The 13,752-nt window shown below is 47.0% G+C and overlaps 1 protein-coding gene across 1 annotated transcript in view; it reads right to left on the bottom strand.

Moving 5' to 3' along the window:
• LOC137370951 (2-oxo-4-hydroxy-4-carboxy-5-ureidoimidazoline decarboxylase-like) overlaps positions 1–13,079 on the bottom strand; it is a 44,225-nt gene extending 31,146 nt beyond the window's left edge. Inside the window, exon 1 of the mRNA XM_068032834.1 lies at positions 12,724–13,079. Within this exon, the coding sequence (XP_067888935.1) occupies positions 12,724–13,012 (289 nt within the window). The 5' untranslated portion in view covers positions 13,013–13,079. The remainder of the gene's footprint in view (positions 1–12,723) is intronic.
• Positions 13,080–13,752: the final 673 nt, after the last annotated feature.

Genomic DNA, 13,752 nt, shown 5'->3' with positions numbered 1-13,752 from the left:
TCCCCCTCTCTCTGTCTGTCCCCCCTCACTCCCCCTCTCTCTGTCTGTCCCCCCTCACTCCCCCTCTCTCTGTCTGTCCCCCCTCACTCTCTCTCTCTCTCTCTCTGTCCCCCTCTCTTCTCTCTCTCTCTCTCTCTCTGCCCCCCTCTCTCTCTCTCTCTCTGCCCCCCTCTCTCTCTGCCCCCCTCTCTCTCTGCCCCCCTCTCTCTCTGCCCCCCTCTCTCTCTGCCCCCCTCTCTCTCTCTCTCTCTCTCTCTCTCTGCCCCCCTCTCTCTCTGCCCCCTTCTCTCTCTCTCTCTCTGTCTGTCTGTCCCCCTCTCTCTCTCTGTCCCCCCCTCTCTCCCCCTCTCTCTGTCTGTCCCCCTCTCTCTCTCTCTCTGTCCCTCTCTCTCTCTCTCTCTCTCTCTGTCTGTCCCCCCCTCTCTCTCTGTCTCTCTGTCCCTCTCTCTGTCTCTCTCTGTCCCCCTCTCCCCCTCTCTCTCTCTCCCCCTCTCCCCCCTCTCTCTCTCTCCCCCTCTCTCCCCCTCTCTCCCCGTCTGTCCCCCCTCACTCTCTCTCTCCCCGTCTGTCCCCCCTCACTCTCTCTGTCTGTCCCCCCTCACTCTCTCTGTCTGTCCCCCCCTCACTCTCTGCCCCTGACTCTCTCTCTCTGTCCCCCCTCTCTCTGTCCTTCTCTCTCTCTCTCTCTCTCTCTGTCCCCCAGCCCCCTCTCTCTGTCCCCCACTCACTCGCTAGGTTCCTCTCTCTCTCTCTCTCTCTCTGACAGTTGCAGGGAGCCGGAGCGCTCAATACAGCTGCTTTGTGGTTGGTCAGTCTTTTTTTTTAAATCACAAGTCAATTTCACAGCTGACAGGTGCTGACATAGGGAATAGCAGTTCTGAACTTTGGACAGACTTGGGTTTTCCGGCAGGCTTTTAAAAAAAAGTTGGAACCCTCCAGAAAACCCCAAATCTGTCCAAAGTTCAGAAACTGCTATTCCTGATGTCAGCAGCTGTCAGCTGTGAATCTGGCACGATTTTTAAAAGGCAGTGTTTGTTGACAATGCAACCACCAGGTGACGCAGTACTTGCACATGTGCAAATGCAGCTTTATGTACTGAAACATCACTGTCTGCGACCTTTCAGGCAGTGCTAGGATAGATGATGGCGCTGCTCAATTTATCACAAAAAACAAATGAATTAATCGCTGCCCCTCACCGCTACATCCCCATCAGCCGTGCGATCCCGCCTCTTACCCCATGCTTCTCTCCCCTCCACTGCTTCTCCCCCCCACTGCTTCTTCCCCCCCCCCCACCCACTGCTTCACCCCCCCCCAGCTCTGACCCCCATCTCACCACCCCCCCCCTCCCTGCCCACCACCCTCCCCCCCCATCCCCCCGGCTTCTGCTCCCCATGGGTTCCCGCCAGTAGGTAGGGCAAGATGACATTCCACTACGCGATGATGTTTCGGTACATGCACAAATTAGTCCTGGCAAGAATGTAGGCTGCGCATGTGTGCAGCTGGGAGCGCTCTGATGACGTCGGGGCACCGGATGCATTGTCAGGAGTCTCTTTGTTTTTAAAACGCTGGTCTGAAAGAAGACGATAATGCAAAATTTCTCATCTCTGAAATACATCCGCGGACCGGATGGAAACCTTGGTCGGCCAGATCCTGGCCCACAGGCTGTACGTTGGACGACCCTGGTGTACAGGACTTGTCTTTCTAGTCTTAAGAGGGTAAAATAATGTGCTAACTCAAAATGAAGAAGTCATGTTGACTGCTGGGGCAACAGGCATTAAACTCTGTGATCCGTGCCAATGGTCCTAAATGAGTAAACATCCTGTAAGTGGTAAGGTTTCCTATTGAGGTCATTGTTGGGATTGTGAAAGAGGCACACATGGCTATGTGAGTATTATGTATGACTCATTGGACATTTGAAAATCCCATTATACAGTAAAGTTGTAGCCCTATGACAATGGTGCCGCACAGCCATGATGAAAATAAAGGGCTATATTTTGTGGTAGAAATAATGGTAAGGCTAATAGCACATCATTATTTATGTTGAAATCAGAAAGTAATTTAACCATACATGCACAGCTGAATGTGGAAATCTGGAAGCTGCTGTCCGAAATGCAATGGTCCTCCGTAAGCTTCCCAAAATCTCACCATCTTGTTCACTATTTAAATACATTGAACGGCATTAAGTTACTGTACTTAGCTCAGACAAATGAACAAAACTCACCAGAAAAAAATGGCTTGTTCATTCCCGTGTAAGCACCCATTTAATGGTGTAGTGAGACTTAACTACTGGCAAATAACCTCTCTGGAACTGAAAATTAACAGGTGTGGAGTTTCATTCCTGTAGCTTTTAATTATTGTTGAAGATTAATCCAATATTTCTTTCCATCTTTTTATTTCACTTTTTGTACCTGATTTGCCATTGAATTTCATATTCTAATTTACACTTCATGGGTCAAACTGTGCTGTAATTCTTCAATCTGATTGATTGACGCGATACACAGTTGCTTGCCCTGTTCACACAGATTCCAGATGCCCTGCAGAAGGTGCTGCAATTTTTGGAAGGTTGGTTGTCAGCAACTTACATTGTAAAAGCCCATAGAGAATTTATGGACAAGTTCAAGTCTAATGAAGGACTGGCATCGTTCATTCACCTCTCAGAGCCAATTCCAGCCCATTGTACTGGTTAATTGCAGAAAATGATGCATCTCTAATTTGCCTGGTGAATGTGCACATCTGATTGGGAAATATTGCTTAATTCCAAGCCTGAAATGTCTTGATCATAGAGAAATGTTGGATAAATGACATCTCTCTGTGATGGAAGTGATCTCTTGGGCCAGTGCATTACTGACTGAAGGAAATGTAGCCTCCACAAGCACTGTTCATGGTTCAGGTAGAATTTGAATGTCTTAGTCAGTATTTGTGGCTGCGAGGATACTGGTAGATGAAGGTCAGGCATGGTCTTTGCTGCTAGATCAACCCACATTCCCCTTGCCCTCATCGTCTTCCTCCAAGAAACAGAAGTAGAAGGACATTCCCAAAGAAAATCCTATTACTGCCTCTGTAGATTGTTGGAAGGCATAAAATTTGACACCTCAATGATATTTGAAGCACTGTTTGTTGGGGGAACTGATTATAATTAGTGTAGAAACAACCAAAATAAAGCACCTCAAACTTTCACCAATGCTGGTGGGAGAGAATATACTCAGGGATGGTGATAGAGGCATCTGGGACATTGGCTGAAAGGGATGATCCTGTGAATGTCACTTTGTCAAGCTGCTCCTTGATTCATCTGTGGAACACCTCTCCCAATTTTGGCACAAGTACCCAGATATTAGTGACGAGGACTTTGCAGTGTTGGCTGAACTGGATGTGCCATTGTTGTGTCCAAGTCCAACGCCTAGATCAATGCTGGACAGTTTTTCCAGTTTTATTCCTATGATAGTTTGTCGTAACAATTTGGTGCAGCTAAGTGGTTTGCTAGGCTTTTTCAGAGGGCAGGTAAGAGTCAACCACATTGTTGTGGGTTTGGAGCCACATGCAGAGCAGAATGGGTAAGGATAGGAGATTTCCTTCCCTAAAAAACAATAATGAACTAATTGTGTTTTCCTGCAATCCGGTAGTTACATCGTCATCATTACTGATACTTGTGAGTGAAGCTCCAACAACATTCAAGAAGCTCAACGCCATCCAGGACAAAGCAGCCCACTTGATCAGCAGCCCATCACCACCTTGAGCTGTGAGGAAGATGCAGAGACTCTCCAGTGAGATTTGGACAAATACATGGCAAATGCAGTATAATGTGGATAAATGTGAGGTTATCCACTTTGGTGGCAAAAATAGAAAGGCAGATTATCTGAACAGCGATAAATTGGGAAAGGGAGAGGTGCAGCGAGACCTGGGTGTCCTTGTGCACCGGTCACTGAAAGTAAGCATGCAGGTGCAGCAGGCAGTTAAGAAGGCAAATGTTGTGTTGGCCTTCATAGCGAGAGGATTCGAGTACAGGAGCAAGGATGTCTTGCTGCAATTATACAAGGCCTTGGTGAGACCACATCTGGAGTATTGTGTGCAGATTTGGTCTCCTTATCTGAGGAAGGATGTTCTTGCAATGGAGGGAGTGCAGCGAATGTTCACCAGACTGATTCCTGGGATGGCAGGACTGACGTATAAAGAGTGATAGGTTGCTTAGGCTTGTATTTGCTAGAGTTTAGAAGAATGAGAGGGGATCTCATAGGAACCTACAAGGTTCTAACAGGACTGGACAGACTAGATGCAGGAAGGATGTTCCCGATGGTGGGGGAATCCAGAACCAGGGGTCACAGTCTAAGGATAAGGGGTAAGCAATTTAGGATTGAGATGAGGAGGGATTTCTTCACCCAGAGAGTGGTGAACCTGTGGAATTCTGTATCACGGAAAGCAGTTGAGGCCAAATCATTAAATATATCCAAGAAAGAGTTAGATATAGTTCTTCGGGCTAAAGGGATACGGGGAGAAAGCGGGAACAGGGTACTGGGTTTGGATGATCAGCCATGATCGTATTGAATGGCGGTGCAGGCTCGAAGTGCCGAATGGCCTACTCCTGCTCCTATTTTTCTATGTTTCTAAACATTCACTCCCTCCACCACCGGCACACATTGGCAACAGTGTGTAACATATATAAAATGCACTGCAGTGACTTGCCAAGCCACCTTCAACAGCAGCTTCCAAACCCGCAATCTCTACCATCTAGAAGGACAAGAGCATCATCATGACCTGCAAATTCCCTTTCAAGCTACACACCATCGTGACTTTTTAAAATTGTATTTCACAAGCTGTGGGCATCGCTGGCAGGCCAGCATGTATTGCCCATCTCTAATTGCCCTTGAGAAGGTGGTGGTGAGCCGCCTTCTTGAACCATTGCAGTCCATGTGGGGTAGGTACACCCACAGTGCTATTAGGAAAGGAGCTCCAGGATTTTGACTAACAGAATCACAGAATTCTTACAGCACAGAAGGAGGCCATTCGGCTCATCGTGTCTGCACTGGCTCTCCGAATGAGCAATTCACATCGTGGCATTCCCCCCCTCCCACTTCTCCCCATAACCCTCTACATTCTTCCTTTTCAGGTAACTATCTAATTCCCTTTGAATGCCTCGACTGAACCAGCCTCCATCTCATTCTCTGGCAGTGCATTCCATATCCTACCCACTCACTGTGTGCAAATGTTTATCCCCGTCGCCATTGCTTCTTTTGCCAACTGCCTTAAATCTGTGCCCTTTCGTTCTTGATACGTTCATGGGTGGGAACAGTTTCTCCCTATCTATTCTGTCCAAACCTCTCATGATTTTGAATACTTCTATCAAATCACCTCTCAGCCTTCTCTTCTCCAAGGAAAACAGTCCCAACTTCTCCAATCTATCCACATACCTGAAGTTCCTCATCCCTGGAACCATTCTTGTGAATCGTTTCTGCACTCTCTCCAATGCCTTTACATCTTTGTCTAAATTTGGTGCCCAGAACTGGATGCAATAGTCCAGCGGAGGCCGAACTAGTGTCTTATACATAACCTCCTTGTTGTACTCTAAGCCCCTATTAATGAAGCCCAGGATACTGTAGGCTTCACTGACCGCTCTCTCAAGCTGCCCTGCCAACTTCAGTGATTTATGCACAAATACAACCAGGTCCCTGTTCCTGCAACCCCTTTAGAGTTGTACCCTTTATTTTATATTGTCTCTCCATGTTCTTCCGACCAAAATGAATCATTTCACATTTCTCCGCATTGAACTTCACCTGCTACTTGTCTGCCCATTCCACCAGTTTGTTTATGCCCTTTAGAAGTTCTATACTATCCTCCTCATAGTTCACAATGCTTCCAAGTTTTGTATCATCTGCAAATTTTGAAATTGTGCCCTGTACACCAAGGTCTAAGTCATTAATGTATATCAGGAAAAGCAATAGTCCCAACACTGACCCCTGGGGAACTCCACTACAAAGCTTCCTCCAGCCTGAAAAACATCCATTAACCACTACTATCTGTTTCCTGTCACTCAACCAATTTCGTATCCATGTTGCTACCCAGCAACAGTGAAGGAACGGCAATACAGTTCCAAGTCAGGATGGTGTGTGACTTGGAGGGGAACATGCAGGTGGCGGTGTTCTCATGCATCTGCTGCCCTTGTCCTTTTAGGTGGTACAGGTCGCGGGTTTGGAAGGTACTGTCAAAGGAGCCTTGGTGAGTTGCTCCCGTGCATCTTGTAGATGGTACACACTGCTGCCGCTCTGCATCGGTGGTTTTGGGGGTGAATGTTGAAGGCGGTGGTTGGGGTGCCAATCAATCGGACTGCTTTGTCGTGGATGGTGTCAAGCTTCTTGAATGTTGTTGGAGCTGCACTCATCCAGGCAAGTGGAAAGTATTCCACCACACTCCTGACTTGTGCCTTGTAGATGGTGGACAGGCTTTGGGGAGTCAGGAGGTGAGCTACACACTGCAGAATTCCCAGTCTCTGGCCTGCTCTCGTAGCCACAGCATTTATATGGCTGGTCCAGTTAAGTTTCTGGTCAATTGTAACCCCAATACGTTGATGGTGGGGGATTCAGCAATGGTAATGCCATTGAATGTCATGGGGAGATGGTTGAATTCTCTCTTATTGGAGATGCTCATTGCCTGGCACTTATGTGGCGTGAATGTAACTTGTCACTTATCAGCCCAAGCCTGAATGTTATCCAGGTCTTGCTGCATATGAACATGGATTGCTTCAGTATCTGAGGAGTTGTGAATGGTGATGAACATTGTGCAATCATCAGCGAACATCCCCATCTCTGCCGTTATGATGGAGGGAAGGTCATTGATGAAGCAGCTGAAGATGTTTGGGCCTAGGACACTACCCTGAGGAACTTCTGAAGTGATGTCCTGGGGCTGAGATGGTTGACCTCCAACAAACACAACCATCTTCCTTTGTGCTAGGTATGGCTCCAACCAGTGGAAAGTTTTCCCCCGATTCCTATTGACTCCAGTTTTGCTAGGGCTCCTTGATGCCGTACTCGGTCAAATGCTTTCTTGATGTCAAAGGCAGTCATTCTCACCTCACCTCCATGTTTGGACCAAAGCTGTAATGATATCAGGAGCTGAGTGGCCCTGGCAGAACCCAAACTGAGCATCAATGAGCAGGTTATTGCTGAGTAAGACCCGTTTGACAGCACTGTCAACAACACCTTCCACCACTTTGCTGATGATCGACAGTAGACTGATGGGGCAGTAATTGGCCGGGTTGGATTTGTCCTGTTTTTTGTGCTAAGGACATACCTGGGCAATTTTCCACATTGTCAGGTAGATGCCAGTCATAGAGTCATAGAAACAGGCCCTTCGGCCCACCATGTCCATGCTGACCATAATGCCTATCTAAACTAATCCCACCTGCCTGCATTAATTCCATATCCCTCTATGCCTTGCTCATTCAAGTACCTGTCCAGATGCCTCTTAAATGTCGCTACTGTTCCTGCCTCCACCACCTTCTCAGGCAGCTCATTCCAGATACCCACTATTCTTTGTGTGAAAAATTTACCCCTTTGATCCCCTTTAAATCTCCTCCCTCTCACCTTAAATCTATGCCCTCTAGTGTTAGCCACCCCTACCATGGGAAACAGACTCTGGCTATCTACCCTATCTATGCCTCTCATAATTTTATATACCTCTATCATGTCCCCTCTCAGCCTCCTTCACTTCAGGGAAAACAGACCAAGCCTATCCAATCTCTCTTTATAACTCAAGCCCTCCAAACCAGGCAACATCCTTGTGAATCTTTTCTGCATCCTCTCTAGCTTAATCACATCTTTCCTGTAGTGCAGCAACCAGAACTGCACATACAGAACTCCAAATACAGCCGAACTAACGTTATGTACAACTGTAACATGACTTCCCAACTCTTGTACTCAATGCCTCGGCCGATGAACGCAAGCATGCCAAACGCCTTCTTCACCACCCTGTCAACCTGTGTTGCCACTTTCAGGGAACTATGTACTTGCACCCCAAGGTCTCTCTGCTCAAGAACACTCACCAGGGCCCCACCAGTCACTGTATATGTCCTGCCCTGGTTTAACTTCCCAAAATGCATCACTTCACACTTGTCTGCGTTAAATTCCATTTGCCACTCCTTTGCCCACTTTTCCAGTTGATCTATATCCTGATTGAACCTTAGACAACCTTCTTCACTGTCCATTATACCACCAATTTTGGTGTCATCTGCAAACTTACTAATCATGCCTCTTACATTCACATCCAAGTCATTAATATATATGACAAACAACAGAGGGCCCAGCACCGATCCCTGTGGCACACCACTGGTCACCAGCCTCCAATCTGAAAAACAACCCTCCACTACCCCCACCCTCTGCCTCCTATCACCAAGCCAATTTTGTATCCAATTTGCTAGCTCACCCTGGATCCCATGTGTTCGAACCTTCTGGACCAGCCTATCATGCGGGACCTTGTCAAAGGCCTTGCTAAAGTCCATGTAGACAATGTCCATCGCCCTGCCCTCGTCAATCCTCTTGGTCACCTCCTCGAAAAACTCAATCAAATTCGTGAGACATGATTTCCCACACACAAAGCCATGCTGACTTTCCCTAATCAGACCATGCCTTTCCAGATGCATATAAATCCTGTCTCTCAGAACCCCTTCCAGTAACTTTCCCACCACTGATGTAAGGCTCACCGGCCTGTAGTTCTCTGGCTTATCCCTGCTGCCCTTCTTAAATAAAGGCACAACATTATTTATCCTCCAGTCTTCCGGTACCTCACCCGTGGCTAACGATGATACAAAAATCTCTGCCAGGGCCCCAGCAATCTCCTCCCTTGCTTCCCATAGCCTCATAGGATACACCTGGTCAGGCCCTGGGGATTTATCCACCTTAATGCGCTTCAAAACCTCCAACACCTCCTCCTTTGTAATGTTGATATGCTCCAGGATATCGGTGTTCCCTCCCTTGAACTCACTAGCTTCCATGACCTTCTCCACGGTAAATACGGACGAGAAATGTTCATTTAAGACCTCGCCCATTTCCCGTGGCTCCACACATAGATTGCCACACTGATCCTTAAGGGGACCTACTCTCTCCCTCGCTACCCCTTTTACTCTTAATATACTTATAGAATCTTTTAGGATTCTCCTTTATCTGATCTGCCAGGGAAATCTCATGGCCCCTTTTCGCCCTTCTAATTTCCTTCTTAAGTGTAGTCCTACATCCCCTATACTCGTCGAGGGACTCGCTCGATCCCAGCTGCCTATACCTGACATATGCCTCCTTCTTTGTCCTGACCAGACCCTCAATATCCCTCGTCAACCAAGGCTCAATATCCCTCGTCAACCAAGTGTTGTAGCTGTACTGGAACAGCTTGGCTAGGGGTGTGGCTAGTTCTGGAGCATAAGTCCTTGGTATTATTGCTGGAATATTGTCAGGGCCCATAGCCTTTGCAGTAACAAGTGCCTTCAGCCGTTTCGTGATATCACGTGGAGTGAATCAGACTGGCATCTGTGGTGCTGGGGACCTCAGCAGAAGGCCGAGATGGATCATCCACTCGGCACTTCTGGCTGAAGGTGATTGCAAATGTTTCAGCCTTGTCTTTTGCACTGAAGTGCTGGGTTGCCCCATCATTGAGGATGGGGATATTTGTGGAGCTTCCTCCTCATGTTAGTTGTTTAATTGTCCACCGCCATTCACGACTAGATGTGGCAGGACTGCAGAGCTTAGATCTGATCCATTGGTTGTGGGTTGCTTAGCTCTGTCTATAGCATGCTGCTTCCGCTGTTCGACTTGCATGTAGTCCTGTGTTGTAACTTCACCAGGTTGTCACACCATTTTTAGATATGCCTCGTGCTGCTTCTGGCATGTCCTCCTGCATTCTTCATTTAACCAGGGTTGATCCCCCAGCTTTATGGTAATTGTAGAGTGGGGGAAATTCCAGGCTATGAGATGAATGATTATGGTTGATTACAATTCTGCTGCTGCTTATAGTGCCTTGTGGATGCCCAGTTTTGAGTTGAAAGATCTGTTCAAAATCTATCCCATTTAGCACGGTGGTCATACCACACAACACGATGGAGGGTATCCTCAATGTGAAGACAGGACTTCGTCTCGTCATTTGATAAGGTGCCGCACAAAAGGTTAATACACAAGGTAAGATCACATGGGGCTAGGGGCAATTTATTAGCTTGGATAGAGGATTGGCTAACCAACAGAAAACAGAGTTGGGATAAATGGGTCCTTTTCTGGTTGGCAAGATGTAACTCTTGGGGTGCTACAGGGTTCTGTCCTCGGGCTCCAACTATTTACAATTTATATTAATGACTTGGATGCAGGGATAGAAGGTACCATAGCCAAATTTGCAGATGACACTAAAATAGGTGGCATAGCAAGTTGCAATAAAGAAATAAGAAATTTACAAATGGATATGAATAGTTTAGGTGAATGGGCCAAAATTTGGCAGGTGGAGTTTAACGTGGATAAGTGTGAGGTTACCCATTTTGGTCGGAGGAATAGAAAGACAAATTATTATCTAAATGGAGAGAAACTTCAAAGTGCTTCGCTGCAGAGGGATCTGGGCGTCCTCATGCATGAATCGTAGAAAACTCGTAAGCAGGTGCAGCAGATAATAAGGAAGGCAAATGGAATTTTGGCATTTAACGCTAAAGGAGTAGAGTATAAAAGTAGGGAAGTGTTGCTACAAGGCATTAGCGAGACTGCACCTGGAGTTTTGCAAAGGGATATAGTTGCATTGGAGGCAGTTCAGAGGAGGTTCACTGGAATGATTCCAGAGATGAGGGGTTTGTCTTATGAAGAGAGATTGAGCAGTTTAGGCCTTTACTCTTTGGAGTTTTGAAGAATGAGAGGAGATCTAATTGAGGTATATAAGATGATTAAGGGGATTGACAAAGTAGACAGAGAGGATGTTTCCTCTGGTGGGGCAATCTAGAATAAGAGGTCATAGTTTTAGGATAAGGGGTAGCAGATTTAAAACAGAGATGAGGAGAAATTACTTCTCTCAAAGGGTCGTGAGTCTGTGGAATTCACTACCCCAGAGGGCGGTGGATGCGGGAACATTGAGTAAATTTAAGGAGGAGATAGAAAGATTTTTAATTAGTATTGGGTTGAAGGGTTATGGAGAACGGGCAGGAAAGTGGAGTTCAGGCCGAGATGAGATCAGCCATGATCATATTGAATGGCAGAGCAGGCTCGAGGGGCTAAATTGCCAACTCCTGCTCCTAGTTCTTATGTTCTACCAATACTGTCATGGACAGATGCATCTGTGACTGGTAGATTGGTGAGGACGAGGTCAAGTAGGTTTTTTCCTCGTTGGCTCCCTCACCACCTGCTGCAGACCCAGTCTAGTAGCTATGTCCTTTAGCCAGCTTGGTCAGTAATGGTGCTACCAAGCTACTCTTTGTGATGGGCATTGAAGTCCCCCCCCCCCCCCACCCCAGAGTACATTCTGTGTGCTTGCCACCCTCAGTGTTTCTTCCAAGTGTTATTCAACATGGAGGAGTACTGACTTATCAGCTGAGAGTGGGGCAATAGGTTGTAATCAGCAGGAGGTTTCCTTGCCTGATGCCAGGAGACTTCATGGGGTCCAAAGTCAATGTTGAGGACTCCCATGGCACCTCCCTCCCAATTGTATACCACTGTGCCATCACCTTGGGGGGACAGAACATACCCAAGGATGGTGATGGTGGTGTCTTTGACATCGTCTGCAAGGTATGATTCCATGAGTATGACTATGTCATTCTGTTGCTTGACTAATCTGTGGGACAATTCTCCCAATTTTGGCACAAGCCCCCAGATGTGAGTAAGGAGGGCTCTGATGGTTGACAAGGCTGCGTGTGCTGTTGTCATTTCCGGTGCCTAGGTCAATGCCGGCTGGTCCGTCCGGTTTCATTCATTTTAGATTTTTCTCTAGCGGTTGGTACAACTGAGTGGCTTGATGGGGAATTTCAGAGGGCACTTAAGAGTCAACCACATTGCGATGGGTCTGGAGTCACATGTAGGCCAGACCAGGGAAGGACGGCAGATTCCCTTCCCTAAAGGACATCAGTGAACCAGTTGGCTTTTTACAACAATTGATACTGGTTTCACCATTGGTGAGACTAGCTTTGCTAATTCCAAATTTATTAATTGAATTTAAATTTCCCAGCTGCTGTGGTGGGATTTGAACCCATGTCCCCAGAGCATTAGTCTGGGTCCCTGGATTGCTGGTCTAGTGACATTACCACTCCCCTGCTTCCCTTTGGAGCTATAATGCTGTTTCTTCACTGTTGCAGAGTCAAATACCTGGAACTGCCTCCCTAACAGCACTGTGGGTGTGCCTACACTAGATGGCCTGCAGTGGTTAAGAAGGCAGCTCACCATTACTATCTCAAGGGCAACGAGGGATGGGCAACAAATATTAGCCTAGCCAGTGACACCCATATTGCATGAAAGAATAAAAAAGCTGGATTTTTATTCCAAATTTATTTAATTAACTGAATTTAAGTTCCCCAGCTGCCATGGCAGGATTTTAACTCATGCATGTTGCTGGTTCATTAGTTTAGGCCTCTGGATTACTAGTGCAGTAACAATTATTTTTAGTCCCCAAACAGAAAAGAAAAAAAGGCTAAAGATCTTGCACAATTAAACTATGCATTTAACGTCGTCTAAGTTGACACTGACTTGTGTAAATTGAGTTTTCAAATATATGCGAGTGCAGTTGTTTTCTTACCTGACCGAGATAAAGAATCTACAAAATCTCCCATCTGTTTTTCCAAAGCGCACACACTTGAAAAGGGGTGATGTGTCCAAACTGCAGCTGCAATTAGGGGACATTTCTCAATCACATTCCCAAACACATCGACAAATTGTTCATAATTCATGGAGTTAATGACTTGCATTTCCATGACTGTTCTCCGTCTGTTGCACAGAGCAGAATGTAAAGGTCCAGAGGAGAGTTCTTGGTGTTTACGCTGAGTGAGAATGAACGCGGAATTAGTGCTCCAGAAAAAAACACCCATCGGACCCTGAGGCTGCCAAAGTTGGGCAAACGCCAACTCCGGCTCGGTTTTGAGGGAGATGCTGGAGTGTGTCTGATTTAAATAATAGGTGCTCTCCTGGGTGTGGTCTTCCGCCGGCAATTGGATGTTGGGCAGTGGGTGGTGCAAAGGCCTGCTCAGGTCGGGAAAAAGAACCCGCCCCGGCCCGACCTGGACTCGGCCCGACCCGACCCGACCCAAGCCCGGAAGCCGGATCCAAAGGATGGGCCCGACCCGAACCCGACACATGTCGTCGGGTCCCGTCAGGTTTGGGTCGGGTAGCAGGCCTTTAGGGTGGTGGGGGGGGGGGAGCTGGAACTCTGCAGTAGTTTGAAGCGCTGGGCAGTGCCAAGTAGATTTTGCAGTGTGCACCGTGTGTGCCCAGTCACCTGGAATTTCCAGTCAGTGATCTCCTGATCGCTTGCCATGACGTCAGTGGTAGAATTGTGGAGAATTGCCAAGAAAAATAACAACAACTTGTATTTATGAAGTGCCTTTGCCGTAATAAAATTCCCCAAGGCACTTCACCGAAGTGTAATGTAACAAGATTTGACACAAAAGCACATAAGCAGATACTGAGACAGGTGAAGGGAGGGTTTAAGGAGTGGTTTAGAGTTGGAGAGGCAAAGCAGTTTAGGGAGAGAATCCCAGAGCTTGGAACCTGCACCACTGAAGGAATGACTGCCAAGAGGCCAGAATTAGAGAAGCACAGATATCTTGGA

Source organism: Heterodontus francisci, chromosome 6, assembly GCF_036365525.1.
Source record: "Heterodontus francisci isolate sHetFra1 chromosome 6, sHetFra1.hap1, whole genome shotgun sequence".
Taxonomy (NCBI): Eukaryota; Metazoa; Chordata; class Chondrichthyes; order Heterodontiformes; family Heterodontidae; genus Heterodontus; species Heterodontus francisci.
This window is presented reverse-complemented; position numbering and strand designations above follow the sequence as displayed.